Source organism: Chiloscyllium plagiosum, chromosome 35 (genome assembly GCF_004010195.1).
Source record: "Chiloscyllium plagiosum isolate BGI_BamShark_2017 chromosome 35, ASM401019v2, whole genome shotgun sequence".
Classification (NCBI taxonomy): Eukaryota; Metazoa; Chordata; class Chondrichthyes; order Orectolobiformes; family Hemiscylliidae; genus Chiloscyllium; species Chiloscyllium plagiosum.
Window position 1 is genome coordinate 8,714,396 of NC_057744.1, and position 27,612 is coordinate 8,742,007.

The 27,612-nt window shown below is 39.1% G+C and overlaps 1 protein-coding gene across 1 annotated transcript in view; it reads left to right on the forward strand.

The window, feature by feature from the left end:
• The first annotated feature begins 4,610 nt into the window (after positions 1-4,610).
• LOC122540627 (NF-kappa-B inhibitor delta-like) overlaps positions 4,611-27,612 on the forward strand; it is a 123,932-nt gene continuing 100,930 nt past the window's right edge. Inside the window, exon 1 of the mRNA XM_043676599.1 lies at positions 4,611-4,684. Coding sequence (XP_043532534.1) covers positions 4,612-4,684 — 73 coding nt within the window. The 5' untranslated portion in view covers position 4,611. The remainder of the gene's footprint in view (positions 4,685-27,612) is intronic.

Sequence of the window (27,612 nt, forward strand, 5' to 3'; positions counted from 1 at the left end):
CCTGCCCTTGAATTGATTGAGGTTAAGGGCAGACTGGGTAGGGATAGCAGATTTCCTTCTCTAAAGGACATAGTGTACCAGATGTGCTATTGCAACAATTGGCAACGGTCTCACGGACAGCATCACTTTTACTTCTAGATTTTATTAAATGAATTTAAATCCCACCAACTGCCATTGTGGAATTTGAACATGTTTTCCTAGATGTCTGGATTACAGGTCAAATGACCTTACCACTGTGCTACAACAAATTTAAAGAAGGTGAGCTGAAGGGGTTTAGGGAGGGAATTTCAGAAATTGGGACCTAGGTGGTTGGAGACACAGACACCAACACCAATGGAGGCCACAACAAGTAAAAACCAATGGCAAAAATCAAGGAGGAGCTAGGTTGTAAAAATTAAGAAGCAGAATAGAACACATGAAGTGTATCCACAAAGTATGGTAAGAGTGTATTCAAATCATCAATCTTAATGGCTGAGTATTAAGACATCAGTTGGGAGATTCATACCTTAGTAAATCAGTTAATAATTAATAGTTATATTAAATAAACAGCAACAACACACATATTATTTTTGTGCATGTAACATGTCCCACCAGGAGCAAAGTCTAATGGATTAGTAACCTTTTATGCTATTTAAGCTACAAGGTCACCAGATATATTTAGATGAGTAACACTGTTTAGCTCATCTTTACTCATTCATCCTATACAATTTTACCATGCTCCCTCTTCATTGTCGTGCCTCATTATTTCTTAAATAATCCCAGAATTTTGCCTTTTGTACACAAAACCAGCTTTTTTTACAGGCTTGTACACAACAACGAGGCACACATTCCATGTTCAATGCTTGAATTTGGGTCCTGTGTTTCGTTCAAATCTTGTCACTTGTGAGTTTTCTTTCCCAGTTGGTGCGGGGGAGTGCCGCAGTTACCCATTGCCACATGGTCCTCATTTTGGATTTTCTCTGTACTGAATGTGTCACATGGGAGGAAGAGCCATTGGATTCAGCCAGGACCTCTTGCTTTGAGTTGTTTAGATCTGCTGAGAGGACGGCATTGGTGAAGGTGACGGAACAGGAGATCATCTTATAACAAAAACTGTTTTATATCTAGGATTTTCATCAATATAACACATCACAAATCAACAATATCCATAAGGCTTCCACATTTGATCAGGTTTTACATTGCACCAGGCCTGCACAACAAGCAATTGTTCCTCAAGTCCTCAGACTTGGTTTGCTGAAGAAACTCCACTTGAAATGTTCAACTTTCCTAAAGTATACTTTCAGGACACATGACACAAAACAATAAGGCTGAATCCTATGCTTTTCAGCATTGACTTTCTTGGAGAAATTGCTGAGTCTAGATCCAGCAAGATTTTTCTCCATATCATGCCAAAAGCATATCATTAATTACCTTCCCCAACCCTGTGGTGTCTGCTATGTCCCATTCAAGCCCCATCTTACTACACTGTGCTTTAAGATCAATTCATCACATCATGGATATCCGCGTCCCCTGTGTCTGCGCCTTCTGTCAATATTTAAAAGCAGCACAACCGAAGCAAAGATCATTTCTTCTGCAAGCTTTGATTCAGCTCTCTCAAACGCATTCATTAATAAGTCTGCAATGATGCTGTCTTTCATATCAAAAATGCCTTAAAATGTTTCACCACTGCTGTTAATTTCAGCAACCACATTCCATATGTGGTTTGGTGGTCTTCACTGGGGTTAAAATTTTCTAATTTAATCACTTGCATTCAACTCCATAAATGAACTAGGATTTTGGATTTATGCCACTTCCCAGTGGCACTTCAGTCAAAGCAGCATTATATACAGCTCTGAAGTACAACTACATCTTGTGTTTAGGTTAATTGGTGCATTCTCCCACCATTACATGAAATTCTCAAAGCATTTTAATCTCCTGGGGGAAACAATATTGTATAGGCAGCTCTCTCTCTCTGTCTCTCTAAAAGCTGAGTGAGCATATCCAGTTATAAACTGGGGCATGTAAACAAGGGCAGTCCCTGGTACAGTCTCAGAGTCACAGAGTCATAGAGAGGTACAGCATGGAAACAGACCCTTCGGTCCAGGACTTATACACTTAATGGTAAGGTACAAGAGAGTGTTGCTGAACAAAGAGATCTTGGAGTGAAGGTTCATAGATCCTTGAAAGTGGAGTCGCAGGTAGATAAGACAGTGAAGAAGGCGTTTGGTATGCTTTCTTTTATTGGTCAGAGTATTGAGTACAGGAGTTGGGAGGTCATGTTGTGGCTGTACAGGACATTGGTTAGGCCACTGTTGGAATATTGTGTGCAATTCTGGTCTCCTTCCTATTGGAAAGATGTTGTGAAACTTGAAAGGGTTCAGAAAAGATTTACAAGGATGTTGCCAGGGTTGGAGGATTTGAGCTATAGGGAGAGGCTGAACAGGCTGGGGTTGTTTTCCCTGGAGCATCAGAGGCTGAGGGGTGACCTTATGGAGTTTTACAAAATTATGAGGGGCATGGATAGGATAAATAGACAAGGTCTTTTTCCTGGGGTGGGGGAGTCCAGAACTAGAGGGCATAGGTTTAGGGAGGGAGGGGAAAGATATAAAAGGGACCTCGGGGCAACATTTTCATGCAGAGGGTAGTACATGTATCGAATGAGCTACTGGAGGAAGTGGTGGAGGCTGGTACAATTGCAACATTTAAAAGGCATTTGGATGGGTATATGAATAGGAAGGGTTTGGAGGGATATGGGCCGGGTGCTGGCAGGTGGGACTAGATTGTGTTGGGATATCTGATTGGCATGGATGGGTTGGACCGAAGGGTCTGTTTCCATGTTGTACATCTCTATGATTCTATGGCTCTATATTGGCTTGATCAGCTGGATGTCAGCTCCCCTGTTATTTATTTCCATCAGTCTCAGACAAAACAAAGTTGGAAGTTGTTTATCAGGTGATTTGCCTAATTCCTCAAACTCAGTGTTACCCTCAGAATATGCTGGAAGGATGGAATTTGAATTGATGCTTATGGCAGATCCATGTTCCTCTGTCACATCGGCAAATCAGCAGATCTTTCAGACCTTGGAGACCATATGCTGCTTGTGTTTTTCTCAGCAACGCTGATCAACATCAGACTCGGGAATTTCCTTGGGATTTTTCTCGATCATCTGTTGATATCGTGCAGGGTCTGACAGGGATACTGGAGACCAAATGGAACTAAGAAACTGATGATATTTATATCTTTATTAAGGGATTATTAGCTGAGAAAGGCTCATGGTACAATGGTAGCGACACCACCTCTGAGGCAGAAGTTCTGTCTGTACTGGTAGTAAGTCTGAAGAAGTTGTTGAGAAATATTAATGGGCGAATATGTAAGATCAACATGTAATCAGTGTTTGTGGAGCGTGAGTAAAAATAAAACTGACTGGAAAATTATTTGCTTGGGCTCTGTCTAACCATAATTTAACATCAACTGCCATTATTACTGAGCAGGGAGGGGTGGGGAATTTCTGGGCATACATGTGAATAGGTTTTCTGACAATCTTCTACTAAAATTACTGCCAACCAGGAGAACATACAAGGAAACTCCAAGTGAGGACATTCCAAATTAACACTAGAGTTGAGAGTTATGTTGTAAAGTTATGATAAATGATTATTAAGGAATAGCATGATTTATATCAAATGATAGAAAATATAAAGTGTGTTACTGAATGGGATAAGATAAAACAATGATTTTAAGAGGCACCATTGAGTTATTTGTTCCTCCATTTATTAATTTGAAGACAGAAGTTGTGTCTTGTGCAAATCAGGAGAACATCATTTAGCCACTTTTGTCATTAAAATTCGTGAATGGAGGAATATATATCCATGATTTTATATCACTAATCTGAAAGTGTACCACTTACAAAGGCTAAGTGAGAGATGGAAACATGCACTTAACATGAAATGTGTCTGCATTCAGCACCACAAAATTCCCGTTACTGATGAGAGGAATAGAGTCAATGGTATTCAAACTGACCACTTCAAATAAGTAACTGAGCCTTGCTTTAAAGCCAGAGGGCATAATAAAGGACTTTTCAACAAGTTTTGGTTTCACATATGTAGGATAACAAAATATGACAGTGTTTTCCAACAATAGTAAGATCCACATTTTTATATTGTATGGCATACACTCGGTCCCTTTTTTCCAAGTAAAGGGCAGGAAAATAACATTAGAACAGGATGTACTAATTCAAAAAGACTTGGCAGGTGTTTCCTTTTAGTACGTACCTAACGTGCTGCCAGTAGGCTTACATTCGCCTGCCGAATTTGCGACAAAAAAAGACTTTTGAGAAACAACCTTCAGTTTCAAGCATGGGGTAGTCATTAAACCCATGGCATAAAGATTCATCTTTCTCCATAATATCTTCCAGAACCCACTGCGAATGACAAGTGCCACTCAGCAGCTTCTTTTTGTGGTTACATGGCGCTGAGGAAAATATTTTAAAAATGCGGCCACAAGAGGAGAGATTGGGAGCGTAAATGATGACATCAGACGTAGAGTGGGACTTTAAGTCTTACTTCTCTGCAATGTTGCATTTCACTAGTTTGTGTACACACATGTTCCACTGAAGCACTTTGTAAGAACTGAGCAATGTCAACTCTGTCTGCATCAGAAAGACGTGAAAGAGATTACAATATGTCACAAAAAATGCACTGGCAAAAATGTAAGTACAATTTTATTTCCTTTAAATTTCAGAGCAATTTACAATCAGATTTTATTAATGTATATATTTCATACATGCCATATTTAAACTGGTACTGTGATATATGACAAATAAATTAAGAAGTTATGTATCTATTTGATTTTATACAAACTGTGTATGTATATAAAATATATTAAGTAATTAATTGTCTTGTTTATGCAAACACTTTACCATGTTATATATTTTTATTCAAAATTGCATCAGTGACTTGAACATCACTCTGAGATTAGAAATAAATATAAAAGCTTTGTACATTTATTGTCCAATATTAAATTAGACAGTATATTTAAAGTTAAGTGCTTAATGGTATGAAATTAATTTTAAAGAACAGATAGCAACTCTTTGCTGAAATATTTTGTGGAAATTACTATTGGATTCTTTTAATAGGGGCACAAATAAATGGAATTGACATGGGTACTTAATATCCATAGATATTAAGAATTTCTGTTAGAAATTAAAAAGGTGAGAAGAAATATCTGTCCATACTGAATCCAGCTAGCAGGTTACTGAGCAGCCTAAAGATCTTAAGATCAAAGTTCAAAGGTTCAAAGATCTTAAGGTCAGGAAAAATCAGGAAGGAATGTCCCTTTATAGCACTCCAGTACTGACGTAGACTTCTACACAAAATTGCAATTTACCTTTCCTTCGCATTCTGGTGACCTGCGTGTTTCTATTATTTGTGAATTGTATTAAAGCAAATATTATTTAAATTCATATTCTACGGAGTTTACAACCCACCAGGTTACAGCCTCATCAGCAAGCCTTGAATTAAATATTAATTTATGGACACCTAGTTGCGTTTGTGTGAGATGACAGAGACAATGATCTTTCCATTTTAATATGGCTAACATTACTAGTAAAATTGCATACAAAGTATTTTTATATGGGTGTGACAAGTTTCTAGAGATTAACATCACCACAGTGATATTTTCCAGGCTTTGAATAGTTAATTGTTTTGAATGGTGGAATAGCACCACCATATCCTGATAGTAATTTTTGTTATATTCTGCATATAATTAATCATACTATGAATAAAGTTTTCTATCTCAACAGTTTTAGGAAGACCATTCATTAACAATGCCATTTACAAAGTGCCCATCCATTTAGTTTCATGTTTGACACAGGCAGAGTTTAAGTTACCACATTACGCATTTGCTTAGTCAGGCTTTGATAAGTTAAGAATTTATGCTGAGTTGGGAGCCATCTGTGATAAAGTCAGCAAAACAGTGTGAAGAATTTCACTATCCTATTTAGGATAGATAGCGGAGGGAAAGGATATTTTTACTTTTAAATAAAATCAAGAAAAAGTGGGCTTGAATTTGAGGAAACCTTTACTTTGAGTGGGTGTCTTATTTTGCTGGGGTGCTCATCAAGTCTTTCAATGATTTCCAATGTGTATGCAAAAGTGTAGAATCTGATTTTCTCTAGTAGGCTGTTTTTCACTTCAAGTAGAAGTTGGTGAAAGAAAAAATGCGATTCCAAACTTCATACATGTTCCTTCAATTAAAGTTTTACCTTATTGATTAACAGCGTTTATTACTGTTCCAGGCATAATCTAAAAAAAAACTAAAAATGTTGAATAATCTTCTTAATGCGTGTTGATTTCTTTCAGCCTTTTGCATAGAGAACCAAATCATCTAGTACTTGAAATAGTTTGCTAGCAAAATAAGCTAAAAACCAACCATCCGGTGAGGTCTTATATCTTTTATTGACTTCTACAGATACCTGTAGACATTAAAAGAAACAGTAAAAATAAATACCATGTTACACAAAAATTGTCCAGTGAAATGTCTACCACTTTTCAATGACGTATTGTTGAACAAATGAACAAAGCCTATATTTATTAGCTCATAGGGTTCCATTGTGTAGTGTTAATGTTATGTTTTTCGCCTTGATTACCAAGATGTACTTAGTGTCAACTCCAGTCTTTAATATGGTGATCAAATGGCATTAGCAGATGTAACGCTGTGGCTTTCCATTCTTCTCTATTTCCAATCTGCCTAACATTATTTTCCAAAGATAGAATGTGCGCATTGGAAAATAAAACATTCAGATAGCAAAACAGGTAGCTATTGATACAGATTTTCATTGTGGGATCTGGGGTACATTAATTTCTAATTCAATTTAATATGAATAGTTTACAAACATTAGATGAATTTGACTTATTACTGGCACTGAAGTGGAAGTTCAAAATTTGAAGTTCAATGTTTAGATACTGCCCTAATCTGCAGGCCCCCAATTATCTGACTGCTGCAAAATATTTGTTCAATTTCAAAAGGAATGACCCAACTTTCAAAATGCTGCTTTACAGAATCTGGTCAAACTACAGGGCTACGTGCATAAGGACTATTGTTAATGTGATCAATTGAATTTACCAATAGGAAAACAAGTTTTACATGAAAAAAGATCACTTTTTATTAAGAAAAAGAAATAGAAACACAAGTAGGCCACTTGGTTCCTTGACTTGCTTCACCACTCTCTTCGATCAGGACTGATTGACATTAAGGCCATGACCCACTTTCCTGCACGCACCTATAACCCTTGACTCCATTGTCAGTCAAATGTATATCCAACTCCGCCTTGATTTAATTCCTTGTGAGCTTTCTTTTTGACTCCTCTCACATCCTGAATTGGTTCTTCAGAGGAGCATTGGAAGGAGAAAGGGAGTGATTTTCTCTTCAACATCTCCTTCCTCTTTCTAGAGAAGAATATCAGTTCCTCTTGATGCTTTAGCCCAGATCAGAAATTCACCTTTTGAGAAACGGTGACCTCAAATCCACATCATATTAGCACATGACATGTTACAAATCCTATTAGGATCAAGATGCTCTGTCTATATCAGAATCAATATCAACGTAGGCCCATTTCTATGCAGCCAGGATACCCTCACACTGTTGGCCAATAATCTATTCATTGAGATTTTCTCCAACATGTCAAGTAATGGCAGTGAGTAACTTTACTCGAGATAATGTCTCATATTGCTGATGAACTTACTTGTATGATTAAACAACTTCACTGCTCAGTTTGAACAATAACTTTGAGAAGTTTTAGTTCAGAGTCAAAATTCAAATTTGTAGTTTGGAACTTCATCCCTACCGCCCTCGCAACGTACTTAATTCATGCTCTTTCTTTGTCAGGGACACTAGCTTTTAAATTAAGATACCATAGCCTTAATCCCAAAACTGCCCATAAATATTCAGCAAAATAGACCTTGAAAGGGAGCACTTGTTGTCATGTCATAAGTACATACAAGAGTAAAGTGACCACTCTCAGGGCTCTTTAGGCTTTTCTGACACAATCTGTTTATTTGCATGAACACGGTTTGTGTAGAAGTTAGAGCAGCAGGTTGGGAAAACCTTTGACAGTCACCCCAGGGGAAGGGCCAGTGACTTAAGGGCATATTTAATGTAAATACTGAAAATGAAGCACCAAATATTTTTCAAATAATGATGGACAACGTCAAATCACAAGGCAGTAATCCCAGTTCAAGTAACATCATAAACCCTGAAAGCACTGCTCCAATTGTTTATAACCATTAACTGCTAAAGATTGGATCACAAAATTAAAAATATTTACACTTTTTGTGTGGTAGTTAAGTTGTTTAGATCATTTTTGTGGCTTTTTCATTTACTTATTCTGCCATTGGGAAATATCAAGTTGCAATGCCATAGCACCAACAGTCATATGGATTTGATCTTAATTTTTCTATGAATGTTAAATTATAAATCTTTTTTCATCTATAACAAAGTAATTATGTGACCATCTTCAGAGGGAGTAATGCTTCCATGTATGTCAGAATATAATCTACATAAAGACTTAGTTATTAATATTTTAAGTGATAGTGAAACACGTTGTACACTGGCTGGGAAGGTCGTGTTATTAGAATGTTCAAGGAAATACCATGGACCTTCATGCTACAGCAGAAATTGGGAATTACATGTGTACTTCCTCCCTTTTACTTACAAGCCCTGAGCAGATGTGCTGCTCTACCTGTTATCTGGCTCTGAGATAGAACATAGAACATAGAAGAATACAGCGCAGTACAGGCCCTTCGGCCCTCGATGTTGCGCCGATCCAAGCCCACCTAACCTACATTAGCCCACTATCCTCCATATGCCTATCCAATGCCCGCTTAAATGCCCATAATGAGGGAGAGTCAACCACTGCTACTGGCAGGGCATTCCATGAACTCACGACTCGCTGAGTAAAGAATCTACCCCTAACATCTGTCCTATACCTACCCCCCCTTAATTTAAAGCTATGCCCCCTTGTAATAGCTGACTCCATACGTGGAAAAAGATTCTCACTGTCGACCCTATCTAAACCCCTAATCATCTTGTACACCTCTATCAAGTCACCCCTAAACCTTCTTTTCTCCAATGAAAACAACCCCAAGTGCCTCAGCCTTTCCTCATACGATCTTTCTACCATACCAGGCAACATCCTGGTAAACCTCCTCTGCACCCGTTCCAGTGCCTCCACATCCTTCCTATAGTATGGCGACCAAAACTGCACACAATACTCCAGATGCGGCCGCACCAGAGTCTTATACAACTGCAACATGACCTCAGGACTCCAGAACTCAATTCCTCTACCAATAAAAGATGTTGTTGGAACTCAAATGTAAGAAAGATGTTTTACAGTAGTTTATGAATGTCGATGGGCTTGTGAGCTATATCTCAGAAATAGCTAACATACAACAGCTATTAAAGCCTAATTCTAAATTTCCAAACCTGTCTAAGAAATTGGTGATGACAAAATATCTCATAGAATCAGAGCCCTATTCTGATCAGTGCTTGGCTATAGTAACTATTAAATCTTGATCCGTTTTAATGCACCAGCACAACTTAGTCAACCAGACAGTAACTGGATGATTGCACTTTGTGTCTTCTCTTCTGCTATTATAGCACTGTTTATTAGGTGGTATATAGCCCAAAAGTGTAACTGAAGTTCCTCATACTCAGTGAATTCTCTCAATTACTGAAAGAAAATTCAAAATTTTTTATGCTTTAAATTAACTCCTTTTGAGATGTGGGATAGAATCAGAAAGCAGAAAGGGGTCCAATCAGCCTGAAGTGCTTGTGCCAATTTTCAGAACGAGCTGTCAAATTAGTATCTCTACCCCGCTATTTCTCCACAACATTTTCTGTTTTAGGACATTTCCCATCCAGTTCCTTTTGATAGACATTTAGGACTGTGCAAGAATCTATCTATTGGCTGGATTTACATTCAGGCACAACAGGAAAAGGAAAATAAGAGCCCACGTTGACTCAAGTTTGAAACTTCAAAGCAACAATGAACAGAAGTGAAAACTTAAAATTTACAGAGGGCCCTAGATTCTGAGGTGACAGAAAGACTCATGGCCATGTGGGACTCAGTCATAAATGGAAACTGGGTTTATAGGAATTTCAATGCATCAAGATTAGTAATGCATTGGCAGGTTTTTTTTGAGAGGTTCTGTTTTAACCATGAAACCAAAAAGCAGCGAAAGAAAGCTTTTTTTGGAGAATCCCAGGTTTTTTTTATTTTATGTTTGCATTCAAAAAAATCTTTCTGGTGTCCATTGACACTGTCTATAGTTCTTAAAGAAAGCCCCATGTGGAAAATGAAGTCAAGAGAGAGCATGAAGACAAAATACAATTCCATCCAACAGCACAGTGAGAAGCAAATGCAGTTTATTTAGATTAACTGGTAACATGGTTTTAATTATTTTGCCCACATAAGTCTGACTTGCTAAACTGATATAATGTAACAGTGTGCAATTTGAGTTTGGTTTCTTTGCACATTCCAGTGGTCATAATTACGGTTAAACATGCCTGATTCTGCACAATCTTGTCCCCTGGGGAGATCAATTTAAGACACCTGCATTGCTGATGCTTCGTTCTGTTTACTCATCTCTCAGCCCTTCCTCTTTTCATCCAGATCAAGAGCTCATTCTATTATATTGAAGTGGGGGCGGGGTAGTTTTGAGGGAAGTGGCTTTAAAAGCTCAATACACTGATGAAAACAAATGAGGTTTCATATCTGTCAGAGTTTTTGAATTTTAGTTTTGGTAATGTTTCATTTTCTAAAAAACTTAACAAAATTTGCTGTTATGGATCTGCTTAGTTGCAGTGGAAGAATGTTTGTTGCAGATTCAGAAGTTAACTTTTATTTACCCTTCTCTTCATCTGGTATTTAGTCATAGAGCTTGACAGCACCAAAAATGATGCCCTTGGGCCTATCACGTTTGCCCCAGTCAAAACAATGACCTAACCATTCTAAGCCCATTTTCCAGCACTTGGCCTGTAGCCTTGCATGCCTTGACATTGCAAGTGCATATCTAAATACTTCATAAATATTATGAGGGTTTCTGCTTGTACCATGCTCACAGGCAGTGAGTTCCAAATTCCAACACCCTGCGAGCTTTGCAACCCCTGTAAACCTCCTGCTTTAAATCCATGCCTCCTGGTCATTGATCCCTCGACCAAAGGGCAAGTTTTCTCATCTACATTGTCCATGCTCCTCAGGTTTATACATCTTAGTCATGCCCCCCCCTCCCCCTACTTCCATCTCCACTATTCCAAGGAAATCAACCCTTGTCTCCTCTCCTCATGAATAAAAGTCTCCAGCCAAGGCAATACCCTGGTAATTCTCCTCTGCCCCCTCTCCAATGCAATCACACCTCTCCTATAATGTGGATTCCAGCACTGCACACAACACTCTAGTTATGGCCTAACCAACATTTCATACAGTTCAAGCATCCCCTCCCTGTTCTTAAATCTATGCCTCAGCAAATAAAGACAAATATCCCATATGTTTATATAACCGCTTTCTTTCTGTCCCTTTGCTTTAAGGTCTCCTCTGATTCTTGGCACTTCCCGGGGTCTAACTATTTACCATGTACTCCCTTGCCTTGTTTATCCGATCCAAATATATTACCTCACGCTTATCCAAATTAAATCCCATTTACCACTGATCAGCCTTCTGACCAGCCTGTTTATATCTACCTGTAATCTAAGGCTATCCGCCTCACTATTTACCATTCCAACAATTTTTGTAGCTGTCGCAAACTCACTGAATAATCTTCCTACAGTCAAGTCTATATATCATTTATATATAACCACAAACTGCAAGAGCCTCAACATTGATCCCTTGGGACCCCAATCAACACAAGCTTCCAGTCACAAATATCCCCCTTGACCATCACCTTCTGCTTCCTGCCATTCAGCCAATTCTGGAGGCAATTTGCCAAATTTCCTTGGATCCCACATGCTCTTTCCATCACTATGAGTTTTCTATGTGGAAACGTCCTTATCAAAAGTCTAATAGGATCAAATCTGTTTGTCTGTTGCATAACGTGTTACTGATTTATTTACAAGAAATTTTGGCATATATTTGTGATTTTCCACATTCTAGTCTGGCTCTTGTGAAAGAGGAGGGATGATTTACTGCAAGAGGGGTGCAATAGTTTGTTGTAATTCACACTCTAAGGGTGAAAAAAAATAACTTAACTGCCATGTTAGCGTAGAGGCAGTGTAAAAGCTGCTTAAATCGACCATCGGGATTTCTCCTGGCACTGAAACATGACAGAGTGGTACTCCACAGAACAGGCAGATACAATCTGCTAAGTTTGAGAATTAGTCCTGGATCTAAGACACACACCAGTTATAGAGGTTTCTGCTTAAAATCAGATTTAAACCATATCGGATGTGAATCCACCCTAGGGTTTTGTTGTGCCTTACACTGTGATTTTGCAACTCAGGTCAACTATCTTGCCATATTCCTCCGAGCAACAAGGAACATGTACAGAAAGTTCTGCTCTATGAGCTAATGTTAGGTTTATTTTGGTTGTAATTCAACTAAATTTAACACATGGGTGGTAGCGGTGATGTAATGTTCACCTTTTGACTTCGAACCTTCTCAATGAAGTTTGCCAAGAGGTCTTTCTAGATTTTCTGCCAGTGTTCTACTTTGCAGGTTTTCAAAAACCATGTCAAAAACATGCAGGAATCTAAATAAGGTAGATAACTGAGGGTCCTACCTGGTTTTAGAATCTAGTCAACAATCATAATTGGCATTTATACAACATATTTTACTTATAAACATCCCAAAGTAATTCACAACAGCTTTACTAAATAAGAACTGACAGCAAAGGGAATATAAGATCAGGCGACCAAAATCTTGGATACCAATGTAAAATTAACAAATCAGCTTCCAGAAGGGGAGCAAGAGCTTTAAAAACTGAAATGTTTGTGGAAGAATTTCCTAATCTCAAAACCAAGGTACAACTGTCAATGGTCGAAAATCGAAGATGTACGGAAGGATAGAGTTAAAGATGTCAGAGGATAATGGTGCTGGAGGAGGTGCAGATGAGTGGCAAAGCCATGTAAACATGCTTGACAATTATAAAACTTGAGGCGTTTCCAGCCTGGAACCAATGTAGATATGAATAGAACTTGATGCAAGGTAGGTTACAGATAGCAGAACTTTGGATGAGCTCAAACCTACAAATACCACAAAAATGAATGCTAATCAGAAGAGAATTTTGGTTCTTTTCAGAACCAAACTCTGAAGAAGCGTCCTGTTGGAGTTGAAATATTAACTATGTTTCTTTCTCCATAGATGCTGCCAGACATGCTGAGATTTTCCATTTTTTTTATTCTTATTCCAGATTTCCAACATCTGCTGTATTACAATTTTGTCTTTTCATTGCCACTTTTCTTGTTATTGATAGTCAGTCAACCTGCACATTAATCATAAGCTGCAAAAGTTCTGAAGTCCTTTTGTTCTCAATTAACTTTTAGCTACTTAGATTTGTACAACATTCTCAGTTATTAACTGGCAATGGGCACTTTTCTTCATGAGGTTCCTTTTCAAAATTATGAAAAGGAGGAAAAGGAGGTGGTTGAGGAGCAAGGAGCATTAAAATCTGCTGTTGCAAGGAAAACAAACAGAAAAAAAGATTTCATAGGTACCTTTATCCTTCTAGTGTTTTTAAACCCAAAAAATATAATCTACATTTCTCAGAGGACAATGCATAACAAGGTTACAACCCTCAGGGGGATTATTGCACAATTGTGTCATCTCCTACAGCACGTGCATCCAAAGACCAATGTAGCATTTCCCATCGCAATGAAGGTTACAGGTTTTTAGCTTTTAGTTCCTTGCAGGCTGCCTTAGGAAACATCAGCAAATTCATTAAAAGATTGCACCATGCAGGTCATATCTGCTTCCTCTCGACAATGGAAAGTAACAGAAGAGGCCTCTGGGGTTCACAAGACTGTAGACCTACTCAAAATCCAAGGCAACATTGATTCAATTCATGACACAAACTAGTCTCCTTGTCACAATCCTAATGCCTGCATGAATGGTAAATTCGTCACTGTAGCCATGTGCAGTGGGTGTGTGTTAATTGCAGCCCAATACCCATTACAGCTTTTATTTTTTGCCAAAGAATTCCAATTCTCTGACCTTACAATTCTTTGACCTTGTGCAGGGAGTCCAGAATCTGTCAGTTTGGGATCAGGGACTTGCTCATTTTACTGCCCTCTGAATCCCACACTCACTGGCCAAATTACGCTGGCATCAGATTCATTCCCCAAGCACAGATCTCTTCAAACAGACCACTTGGTCCTTAAGCAAAGGTTCTGTTGACTTGCACTGGACAGGTGGTGCCACAAAGATATCCCCTTCATCCCACAAAGAATACCCCACAGGATAGTGGGTTTGTTGTCCACTGTTACGGTTTTACCAGGGGAGGGGCAACACTTTGAGGAGAACCTTCAGCATGTAGAGAAAGGTAGCATTGATGATGTAGATGATGGCAAACTCTTCAACATGTCATTTCAGTGAACGTCAGCTGGAACAATCTCTACTCCTCTGCGTAACCAATTCTGACCACCTCGCAATTCTCCCACTTTCCAATGAACTGCAATACCTGGAAGTGAAAGCACATTTCTATATCTACAGTGTTATGCTCCTCACAAATGCTAGAGAATGATAGAGATCAAAATGACTTAACTTGTTTAACTGAATGTTCCTGCAGAACATGACAAAACAATCTTATAAATTACTAAGAGCTATTTACTGTGGTTGGACATTTCGAATGGTTTCTAGCCACAATCAAAGAATAACTGCTTAAGCACTCAACTTGCATGTTATTAAAGGCACAAGTAGGGAAGGGGAGCATGGCTGGGTTGGTATCCTGGGATGATGAGCCAAAACAAAAACCTTCATCTTGCCTTAGGGTTACTGACCAGCCTGTACTTTATGTTTTTCAATATTATAATTCAAATCGGTCCACTCTTGGGAGAACATGAATAAAAGATGTTTGACAGAGAACTAAAGATGCTGCAAGAAACAAAGACTATACCAAACAAAAAAAAGTAGCATTAATTAGCACATCCATGAGATTTGAAAGAGTTAAGAGTCGTTTGATTGAAGTGCGTAAAGATCCTGAATGGTATTGACAAGGTGGATGCAGAAAGGATATTTCCTCTTGTGACTCAGTCCAGAATTGGTGGACACTGTTTGTTTAGGAACAAAATGAGACAGTTTTCTTTCCTCTGAGGGGTTCTATGAGTTTGGAAGTCTTCCGTCTCACAAGGTGATGGAGGAAAGCTCAGTGAATATTTTAAGGCACAGGTGGGAGAGTTTTGTCAGGAAAGGGAATCAAAAGCTATCATGAAGTTACTTGAAACATAAACAGATCTTAATGAATGATGGAGCAAACACAAGGGTGCAAACAGCCCTCTTGACCCTCTTTTTTTGTCTGTTTGTATGAACCTATACTGTGAAGGGATGGAAGGTCAATTACATATAAGACTTGGAGTAAGTTGAACAATCTATTCTTAATAAAATTGGTTAGATAATATAGATGATATGGAAACTCTGAATCAAATCATGCATAAGTGATATCTGGAATGAAAACAGATGAGGAGAAATTACTGCTCTCAAAGGGTCATGAGTGTATGGAATTCACTATCCCAGAGAACGGTGGGTGCTGGGACATCGAGCCAATTTAAAGAGGAGATACACAGATTTTTAATTGCTTACTTACACCGCAATCACCTATGTTGCAAGCAAGTGGTGTTTAGATATATACAACAGAAAGACTGAAATGGAACAAATTAACTGCACAATGAAATAATATGGGGATTACTGAAAGACATGATCAGCAATGAGAAACCTACGTACTCAGCGCAAATTACTTTTAGTTAGCCCCATCATGTAAATGAGCCCTAATGGGTTTCCATTGTTAACTCAGTATTCTCTTTAATTTCTTCTGTGATACCAATATTACTGATTGAATAGTTGTTTACACCAGGTGCACATCCCATTGACTGATAGCACAGTGACTTTTACTTTTGGACCGGGATTAATAATGTGAAAACATTAGTTTAAAACCTATCACAGCAACTGGGGAATTTAATTTTCAGTTATATAAAAAAATGTCTGGAATGAAAAGTTGGCAAACATCATGGTGAAACTACCAAATTATTGTAAAAATCAAATTAATTCTCAAAATGGTCATATTTGAAGCAAATCAGCCATACTTAACCAGTCTGGGTCCATATGTGATTCCAGACCCACAGTAATGTGGTTGTTTCTGAACATCCTTCTGAAATGATGCAGTAAGCCATTTTGTTGGCAAATCACAGTGGTGCAAGATGTCATCTCATCACCTTCTCAAATAAATTAGAGATAGACAATAAATTCAGATCTTGTCATAATACTTTGATTCTGTCAATAAGTAATAGTAAAAAGAAACTGCTTCTGTTACAATTCTGTCTTGTTATATTCTATTCACTTACTCAATATAAGAAAAGGAAAATAAAACTCTCAGCAAAGACATAGAGCAGGGAAATGCATGCCACACCTTTTACCTATAAGTTAACCACAATGAAATACAGAAATGTCACTCAGTGGGCTAAAAGCATTAGAAAGAGATTGTAATATCGTTTGGTATAAATGAATGTATTGGAATTCTCATTGTCATTGCTCCATGCCTACACACATAAAAACACAAAGCACCTAGAAAGAGCAAACGTGATCAGAGCAAATGACTCACAACAATCGTACACACAATACTATCAGTTGAGGTTGGAAACAGTTACTTTCATTACTTTTGCTACCTGCTTGTCCTTCAGTCGATATGTGACAATTGCCACTGGAGGTGATTGACCATTATTTTCCATTGAACCCATGAATCACAAGAGTATTGATTGTTTCTTGAAAGTGGATAATTCCGATCGTGACCGAACGTGGTGGAATGGATCATTCCGACTGCTAAATTGTGCACACACCTTTTCTTCCGTGAGTCGGCACCTTTGATATTGATCTTCGGGTGCACCACAACGCCAATTCAAGTACTAACCCCGCCTATTTCCTATTTCGTAAGGGGATCCTGTACCATATATGGTTGGTGGTTTATTATTTCTCAGAATCATCTGCACTCATTTCCTATAATCGTCGCTAACAAAGTTCTTTTGCTAGCTTGACTTAAAATAAACAATGAACGTGCTCGGTTAGCAATTAATTTTACAGAAATTTAGCAAACGCACTAAAGGGGTTTGAAAACAAGTGTGAATGCGTTAAGAATATTTAGCAATCGGACACCCCTGTTTAACTGAGAAGGCTATTTAAGAGTGTAAATAGCAGATTGCACCAATAGCAATTCTTCCAGATAAGTAAAATTTCTCAAGGTGCTTCTGAAAAGTGCAATCAGAGTTTGAGACTGATTCAAATAAAATGATGTTAGAAGAGGTGACGAAAAACTTGAAATTGTGTGTAAAGGACTGTTTTAAAGTGGCAGTGTAAGGTGGGTGGGGTCTAAGGAGGAAGTTAACAAGTAGTCAGAATTCGGAGGAATGCAGAAATCGAAGAGAGTTGTAGGACCGAAGTTAGTTACAGAGGTAGAAAAGAACAAAAGTCGATGATGGATTTGAATATGAATACCATAAAATTTCAATTAAGGATTTAATGGATTGGATTCCAATATAGTTCAGCAAACGTAAAGGTGATTGATGAATGGGTCTCAGCACACGTTAGAATGCAGCCAGCAGAATTTTGAATGGATTTGGATAACTAAGGTATCTTGTGGATGGACGTTGCTCTGACAACGTAAAGAGTTGACCTCCACTGAGTGTTGGAGATGGTCAGATTCCAAGATCCAGGACTCCATGATGAGGGACACTTGGGGCAACTGTTATCAAGGGAGAGTGGGGAAAGACCATTGTCTGACAGGAGTCTGTTCAGTTGTCAGATTCCCTTGTTCCATCAAAATGTAAATATTTTCTTCCTGCAGGGGTAAGACTACCCTTGTTATTTGCAAGTACACGGTCATTCTGTGGGATGTGAAATTCCAAACCATTTGTGTTTCTTTATCCTCATTGGAAAAATTGTAAAGCACAGAATGAGAACTGTTTTGTATGTACTTACAGATAACATGTTTATGTATAAAGTGTTTTTTGCAATGAAAAAAGCTTAAAAGGGGTGATGGGGGGATCGCAACAAAATTAGCATAGCTGCCTCTGAAGGTTAAAAATAAAAAGGTATAGGTTTGAGCAGTAGATGGGCTGAAGTCCAGCAGAGATAAAATGGAAGTCATCGACTGTGGTGATTGGATGTACAGGAAGTTGGAAGCTTTAGTCAGATGCAAATAATGTGTTTCAACCTGAGACCATGGCCAACAAGAATGGGGACTATAAGGCTGAATTTGGGACAGTCTCGAAAGCAGGGCTTGCCTTAGATTAGATTAGGTTTGATTAGATTGGATTACTTACAGTGTGGAAACAGGCCCTTCGGCCCAACAAGTCCACACCGACCCGCCGAAGCGCAACCCACCCATTCCCCTACATTTACCCCTTTTACCTAACACTACAGGCAATTGAGCATAGCCAATTCACCTGACCTGCACATCTTTGGACTGTGGGAGGAAACCGGAGCACCCGGAGGAAACCCACGCAGACACGGGGAGAATGTGAGGTGAAGTTAAAAATCACACGACATCAGGTTATAGTCCAACAAGTATATTTGAAAGTACAAGCTTTTGGAGCACTGCTCCTTTGTCAGATAGCTAGTGACATTATTAGATTGGATTCATAATTAGTTATAAAACAAGTTAAAGTATCACAGGATCAAAAATAAAAGGGCACATTTTGAGGAAAAACAATATTGTACCTTATTAGTCAATTCTAATTGCTTTTCACCAATCATGGCCAACATTATATAAAAATCTGATAGAATCCTAAACCACTTATAGTCAGGAAATGATACTGGGTCATAAAAGGTTAGGCATAGTACTTCTTTGTTTGTGAAAGGAAGTTTTATCGAAGCAAATGGTGTTATTATTTAAACTTTATTCTTCATATTTCAAGCTATCAATGTTGAAGGTTCATGCATTTGATAATTTTGATATTGTTACAATAAATTCTTTAGACAAGTGCCAGTGGCTGGAATACTAATATTATCCAATTCGAACACTGTTGGTGTATTTTGGCATGAGTGAATGAAGTTGTGAGTGATCTTGTTTGCATTTGATTCAAATTTCTCCAAGCCTGTTGAATTCCTTTCAGAACTGAATGTTTGTACATTTAAAAGGCCTTCTAATGACTTTAATATCATATAGTTCTTTAAGTTACCAAACTATATTCTAATATTCTAAACTTTACATGATAGTGGTGACCTTTCGCTTCCTGCTATGAACCTATGCAAGAAGCCGACCATCTACCAACAATTTCCATCTGCAACTTTAATGTAGCAAGATCTCCCAAGCAGCTTCAAAGGGGCAAAGTCAAACAAACTGTTAGATCGAGTCAAAGGTGATATTAGAAAAGCTGACCAAATGCTTGGGCAAACGGAAGGGTTTTAAGCAGCAGCTCAAGGGAAAAAGTAAAGGTAAGAGTTGAAGTAGTTGTGAAGAAAGTTACAGAACATGCTCTCTGTTGTAGGGAAAAAATATCATCAGGATCAGGATGTGCGTGTTCTATTTTCCAGGTTATCTTCTTGTCAAGCTATGTTGACCAATTTTGCTTTTACATATGGTTTAAATCGAACTTAGAATGATGACGTGCTTCACCAGTGTTCAACACTTATTTGCAAGCTGCGTTACCATGTCACCTCGTTTACAGAGGGGAAACAGCTTCCATTGGTCTTCATGATATATCTTCCATTTCAGATTGCAATTTTGACAAAACATTTGTTTCCCCTTTGTCTGGGAGTGCTGAATCCTTTTCTTTCTGTTGCTTGTGATGGTCCATTTGTTAATTCAATTAACAATCTTCAGTTTCATAGCCTGTCCCAAATAATTGTGATATCTCAAAAATACATCACCCAAAACCATGCAACCTCCTGGGACAGGGACAAAGCCAAGTAAAAGCATGAGGATAATATGTAAAGATCCCCTCTGCCAATCCACTAAAACCTGAAACTCCTGGATCAACACCCATTGGAAGCAAAATTGGATCAGCTGATTATTCTGGTCCTGATAATTCTAACCTTCTTTGTTCATGAAATTAGATTAGATACCGTCCAGTATGGAATCAGGCCTTTGACCCAACAAGTGCACACCGACCCTCCGAAGAGCAACCCACCCAGACCCACTCCCCCATCTTATATTTACCCCTGACTAATGCACCTAACAATTTAGCATGACCAATTCACTTAGCTAACACATCTTCGGATTGTGGGAGGAAACCGGAGCACCCGGATGAAACCCACACAGATGCAGTGAGAATGTGCAAACTCCACACAGGCAGTCGCCCAAGGCAGGGATCGAACCCAGGTCCCTGGCGCTGTGAGGCAGCAGTACTAACCACTGAGCCACCATGCCACCCAATCTAAAATCTAGATGATAGGTGGTCCAGCCAGAGACAGGAGCAGGTTCATCTGAAGGAATTCAGCCTATCACCCTCCACCAGTCTTGTCCTGTTCTAAACAATCAGTCTCTTCCAGAGATCCACTATTGTCTCAGAAAGGAACAGCCTTCTGACAGCTAGCTGAGGAATGACCCTAAGTTATGGATCCGTGACCCTTCATCATTTATCTATTTGGTTAAACTATCAACAAGGACATAACTTATTCCCCTCATCATCTAAGGGATGATCTGCTTGGGGTTTCTAAGACTGAATATCTTTAAGGGATAGAATCCTAATTCTCTTAGTCTATTTTACTAAGATGCTTTTGTATAGGAACATTATTCTCTTAGATTTTATTGTCACGTGTACCTGAGTACAGGAGTGAAAAGTGTACAGAGTCGCCACTTTCCGGCGCCATCTTAGAATTCAATTGTTAGAATTAAGAACAAGAGTAGAAGTTAAAGGAAAAGAAAACGTCCAGACCACCCTTGCCACCACCATCATGAGTATTGATTTGGCTCAGCATCGCCACCTGTGGTGGACTCATCAACGCTGCAGTGTCACCACCACTGCAACTGCCATGCCGCCGTTGCCAATGCCATGACCTCAAGTCCCGTGCCTCGCCATCACTGGACCTCATCAATGCCACCACCATCTTGGAATCACTCAAATTATCGGAGCCCACAACCTTCCTGAACCAATGCACGAATATATAACCCTTTGAACTAGCACTGTCATCAGAACCGCCAATGATGCTGGTGCCACTGCCACTGGCTCAAGGCCTGTGCTAGGCCCACCAATGTCCAATTTGCCATGTTCCAGCACCATCTCCCGCCGCTGGACCCACACTTACTGCTGCCGCTGTGGCCATCGGCTCCACCACAGCCGAGCTTTCCATGGACAAAAAGGTAAGAGAGAACTGTAGAAAATAGAAAAGTAGAACGAAAAGCAGAAAAACAAAGAAAAAGAGAAATGGATAGGAAACGAACAGAAGCCTGATGCTGACACTCCATCACCGCCATGTTTAAATTGTAGATCCAATTTGTCAAAAATAAATATGAATTATGCTCAGGAGTAGGCATAATTCAACCCCTTGAGGCGGCTCTGGTATTTGATAGGATCATGGCTATTCTAATTCTGCTCTCCTGTAACCTCAAATTGACTTGTAAGCCAAGAATCTATTTAACTCAACATTAAAAATATTCAATGAGCCTGCCTTCACCACTCTCTGGGGAACTGAATTTCACAGGTGCACAACCCTTGAAGGGGAAATAAAAAGCCTCATCTCTTCTTAAATGGGAGATGCTTTATTTTAAAACTGTGTCCCCCAGTTATATTCTCTCTACAAGGGGAAATATCCTGTCAATTGTTGTGTCCCCTCAGCATCTTACATGGTTCATAAAGATGAACTCTTATTATTCTAAACTCCATTTGATACATGCTTTCTAACCTATCTTCATAAGGTAATCTTCCCATTCTAAGAATTAATCAAATGAACTTTCTCTGAACTTTTTTATCATGTAATTATGTCCTTCCCTAAATAAGGGGACCAGAATTAGTCTACAGACTCTTTACAGACTGCTTATATGCTCTTCACAACTTACTTTCCTACCAATTATTGTGTCATCAGCAAATTTAGCAACTGCGTAATTGGTCCATTCATCTAAGTTATTCATATAGATTGTTCAGAGTTGAGGCCTGAAATAACTGTACAGAGGATAGTACCCTGTCGCCAAGTCACTGTTTATTTGCATGCGCTCTGATCAGCCAGCTCAAAGCCAGGTCCTAGACTTAGGAGAACTTCTGAATCTCCTGATTTTTTTTTCTTTTTCTCTCTTTTTTTTTCTTTTTTTGACACTGATCCAACTTCCTCAGAGCCAGCTCTCAGAGTGAACAGAACCTCTGACACTCCTGCTTATATTTTCCCCCCTTTTTCCACTACACTGACAGCGGTAGTGCTTACTTTTCCCCAGCACCCATGTCGTGTGTGTGCAGGTGCTGGACACAGTGAAAAACAACAAGTATGTAAATCTTTATTGATCTTCCACCACCAGGAAGAAAGGAAACACCCGAGTGGCCAGTGACAAGCGATGCCCTTCACATCAAAGGGCAATGCTGTGTGATCAAACAGTGAAGGGGAGGGCAGGGATTAAATCAAAATAGAGTTGGAGAATCCCTGCTTATTTCTTTTTCTTATTATTCAATCTCCACTGCCAGGAAGAAAGTAAAACAACCAGGTGGCCAGTGACAAGTGGTGCCCTTCTTAGAGGGCAATGCTGCATGATCAAACATTGAAGGGGAGAGCAGGGATTAAATCAAAATAGTGTTAGAGGGGGAAATAAAAATCCTCTGCTTATATCTGTCAGCCAGGACTCCCTAATTGGCCCAAGTTAACAATCCCAATCAAGGATCTCATATTCAATGAGAACCACCTGGCCATGTTTCCAATCACTACAAGACCATGACACTGATCCCTGTGGTGCACCACTCATTACATTCTGTCAACCAGAATAAGACCCGCTATTCTGTTTCTTGTTAGCTAACCAGCCCTCTCTCTATGCTGACATATTACCCCCAGAATAAGTGCTGTTGTTTTCTGTAGTAACCTATGATGTGGTACCTTGTCAAATAATTTCTATAAATTCAGATACACCACATCTGTAGGTTTTCCTTTATCGACTTTACTTATTACTTCCTCAAATAATTCTAAAAGGTTAGTGAAACATGATTTCCCTTTCATTAAAGAACGATCTTGATTCTGCTCGATTGCATTGAGATTTTCTAAATAGCCAGCTATTACCTTTTTAATAATAGATTCCAGCATATCCCCTGTAACAGGTGTTAAGATAAATGTCCTGTAGTTTCCTACTGTCTGTATCTCTCCTTTCCTGAATAGAGGAATGACATTCACTATTTTTAAAACTGATGGGATCTTTCCAGAATTTAAGGAATTCTGAAAATTTAAAGCCAGCGCACCTACTTGCTCAGCAGTGACTACGTTTAAGACCTGAGGATGAAGTCCATCAGGAGCTTGAGACTTGTCAGGCTTTTGTTCTAATCATTTTCTCAGTTCCCTGCCCTGTTGGTTTCAAGTTCCATCCTCCCTTCCATTTAACTTTTGATTTGTAATAATTTCTGGGATGTTATTTGTATCCTTGACAATGAAGACATTTGCAAAATATCTGTTCAGTTCATCTGCCATTAGATTAGATTCCCTACAGTGTGGAAACAGGCCCTTTGGCCCAACAAGTCCACACCGACCCTCCGAAGAATAACCCACCCAGACCCATTTCCCCTCTGACTAATGCACCTACCACTATGGGCAATTTAGCATGGCCAATTCACCTAACCTGCACATCTTTGGACTGTGGGAGGAAACCAGAGCACCCGGAGGAAACCCACGCAGACACAGGGAGAACGTGCAAACTTCACACAGACAGTTGCCCGAGGCTGGAATCAAACCTGGGACCCTGGTACTGTGAGGCAGCAGTGCTAGCCACTGAGCCACCGTGCCACCCCATATAGTGTATTTTCTATTTGTAATTCTCCAGACATACTCTATAGAGGACCAACACTCACTCTACCTACTTTTTCCCTTTGTAAATAGAGGTAGGAATTCTTACTCTCTGATTTTACACATCCAGAAAGCTGTCTTTTATACTTTTAACTTCTTCCTATTTTCTTTTAGTAATTCTTTGTTGTTTTATATATTCTGTCCAATCTTCTGACCTGCCACTAATCATTGTGAAATAGTATACTTTTCATTCTGGCTGATGCTATCTCTATCTTCATCAGTTAGTCCTGGATGGTATTGAGACACGTTAACAGGGAATATGGCCCATAGTCCTTCTCAGCTCAATATTGCTTACCATGTGAAAGGACAGAAATTGAACACTGTGTTCCAAAATGGTGAAACCCCGTAAAAGGTCAAAATAGTGGATTGATTTATAGTCAACATTTTTATAATTGCACCCAAACACCCTATTCATTCTAGTTATCACATCATGGCTTTGCACATTAAATATTAAATGTTCATTAAATATTCATGAAACAGAACACGTAATCTTCCTTTTCCGACCTTCTGTGATACTTTTATCAGCAGGATGATTTTATGCTTTGCATTCTCCTCCCCCTCCTCAACCCAACATTTATAGAAGGTTGATTTTTTTTTCCAAAGTAATCATCATTTACCCGTCACTAACCGATGCCCCAAAACATCAAGAATTACCTGAGGCAGTCTGGCATCACCTACATCCCTAACACCCTCTAAGATCTTAAGAATCATCTGTAAATTTGCAGGTCATGACCCAAGTGTTTACATCTCTATCTTTGATTTTAAAAAATAGTGAACAGCAGCAGCAGCGTGGGACCCCACTGTTGCCAATGTCCTGGTGAAAACAATCCATCTGTACCATTTTCAATCTGATCTACCCAAACTGTTGTCAAAATCATCTCAACATACTACCACAATTGACAGAAACTTTAATCTTGGAGAGAAGAATTTTGGGTGGCAACATGTCAATTAGTAACAATAGCATTACGTTAGTTACAAACTATAAATGTTTCTATAAATGCAGAAAATTCTCCACATGTAGGTGCCACTGGTGATAAATAGGCTTTTCTACTTATTCTATACTGCCAAAGGGTTTCAAGCAGCCAAATAATATTTATTTGTCTTGTATTAGCACAATCTACAATTCAGGAATGTTTATATATGCTTTAGGTCATAGTATTGGACAATGGGCCAGACAAAATACAAGTTAAAAGCCTCCTTCATAATTCTGCAGAATTATTTTAACTCTGAACGTTTTACATTGTCGGGTTATGTACATAACAAACTTCCAAATTTGATTCCTAGTGATTGTTAAGCTAACCAATCTCAGTTGCGTTGATGGTAGGTGTGCTACAATTAATCTGATCCATCTGGCTAGGGTTCTTCTAAAAACATCCAGTCACCAGTGTTGGAAGTCCCTGTGTACTGATGGTGTGGAAGGATGGAATTTGTATATCATAATTTAAAGGTTTATCATATTTGCTGCTTACAGTCAGATTGCAATACAAACCATTGTTGGTCCACCCCTTACACAGTACTGCATGTGGAACAAATTTGCTGTTCAACACCATTGTTTCACCTTCTGCTTTGGGTCCCAAGCATAGAACAAGTAGCATGCAGTATACTGTACCTTTTCACACATATATGTTCAGAAATGTCTTCCAGAGATCATCTAGATTATCGCAAAGGTTAAACCCAAACTCACTAATTTATTAAGGTGTTGGCAGATTCTGGATATTTGTCTAACACAGACTTTCCATCCCCCTTGATCAGTATATTGCCAACTCACCAGCACACTCTTCTCATACAGTACAGGTGCCATTTTTCCCCTAACATTGCTATTCTTATGAAATGTCTTTATTTAGTGCTGCTAAAACTCTATACTAGCAGACAACCATATCATCAGGCGATTGAAACTTCCTAAATGTTCAATTATGTGATTCTGCATGTTGTGTTATGGACCAAGCCAGACTCCCTCAAAACATTTCAACAAAGTAGCCCGGACCCGAACTTTTCTAGTTGTGCTAAGCAGGTGTAATGCAGATCTTCCAGAAGTGATGAAGCTGGCCCAACCACTTAGTTTTAAACAAGTGGTTTGTGGGCGGCACGGTGGCACAGTGGTTAGCACTGCTGCCTCACAGCGCCAAAGACCCGGGTTCAATTCCCGCCTCAGGCGACTGACTGTGTGGAGTTTGCATGTTCTCCCCGTGTCTGCCTGGGTTTCCTCCGGGTGCTCCGGTTTCCTCCCACAGTCCAAAGATGTGCAGGTCAGGTGAATTGACCATGCTAAATTGCCCGTAGTGTTAGGTAAGGGGTAAATGTAGGGCTATGGGTGGGTTGCGCTTCGGCGGGTCGGTGTAGACTTGTTGGGCCGAAGGGCCTGTTTCCACACTGTAATGTAATCTAATCTAATCTAAAAAAACAATTTATTCACAAGATTACTGAATGAAACACAAACAAAAACAGAATATAGAAAATCTTAACCAATCTGAAAACCCAACAGATTTTCCCAACTTAATAATGCTGTTCCAAATACCTGGAACAATCCTCACAAACCTCCTTTGGCATAAAAGGTAAATCAAAGACAGAGTCTTACAGGAGAGATGTCAGAGAGAGGGAGGATCAGCCAGGATCTGCTTCATTGGGTCCAGCATCAACACAACGACTGACTGACTGCTCTCAGTGAACAGCCAAACCAAAGCTTCCCTTTCATTGTACAAGTGTTTTTTTTTCACTTGAAACCCTTTTTCCTGAGATATTATCTGTTAGCTATAATCAAATTGGCCCTAAAATCTTTCAAACCTAGACCTCCCGGAGTCTCTGGGTTTGTGAACTCTCTGGAAAAAAAGCCAAGGACAACATAACTTTGTTAAAGGAGCAGAATTGTTACAATTGGTTAATTTTACTTTTGATGATGACTGCCATAGTGTCTGGAATGATGTCCAACAATTGCAAGGTCCCTTTAAATCCTTACTTTTTTAATTGATGAGTGTGACCTAAAAGATAGTTCCCTGAGGCTCTATTGCTGCAATACAAAAGCTTGTTCAAAGATTCTTGTTTTTATTCGGAGAAACCCTGCCTTTTTCATCAATTACATCCACGCCCAAACTTTCAATGCTGTTCCCACGCTCACTCTTTACAATACATGAAGCTGCCCCCTCCACCCTGTTCAATAACTGGAGTTTCCTACTCTCACTTGAACATAAATGCACCACAGCTCACCAACCCTTCAAATCTTCACTCTGTGGCTGTACCAGTTCGGACGTTTGATATGGGATCACACCAGCAATGTTTTTGGGTAGCACTGTCTTAGTGACCACAAACAGTCTGCACATACCTCAAAGAAAAGCAAGTAAACCTCCTCAATACATCTTCTACATTCCGCAATTAAAAATGATGATAACAGTCAGCAATGACCCTTGCGGTCGATGGTTACAGTCTTTACAAGATGCTGCAAGCCAGTTTGTTAATATTTCAGGCTGAGTAGGTTGAATGGG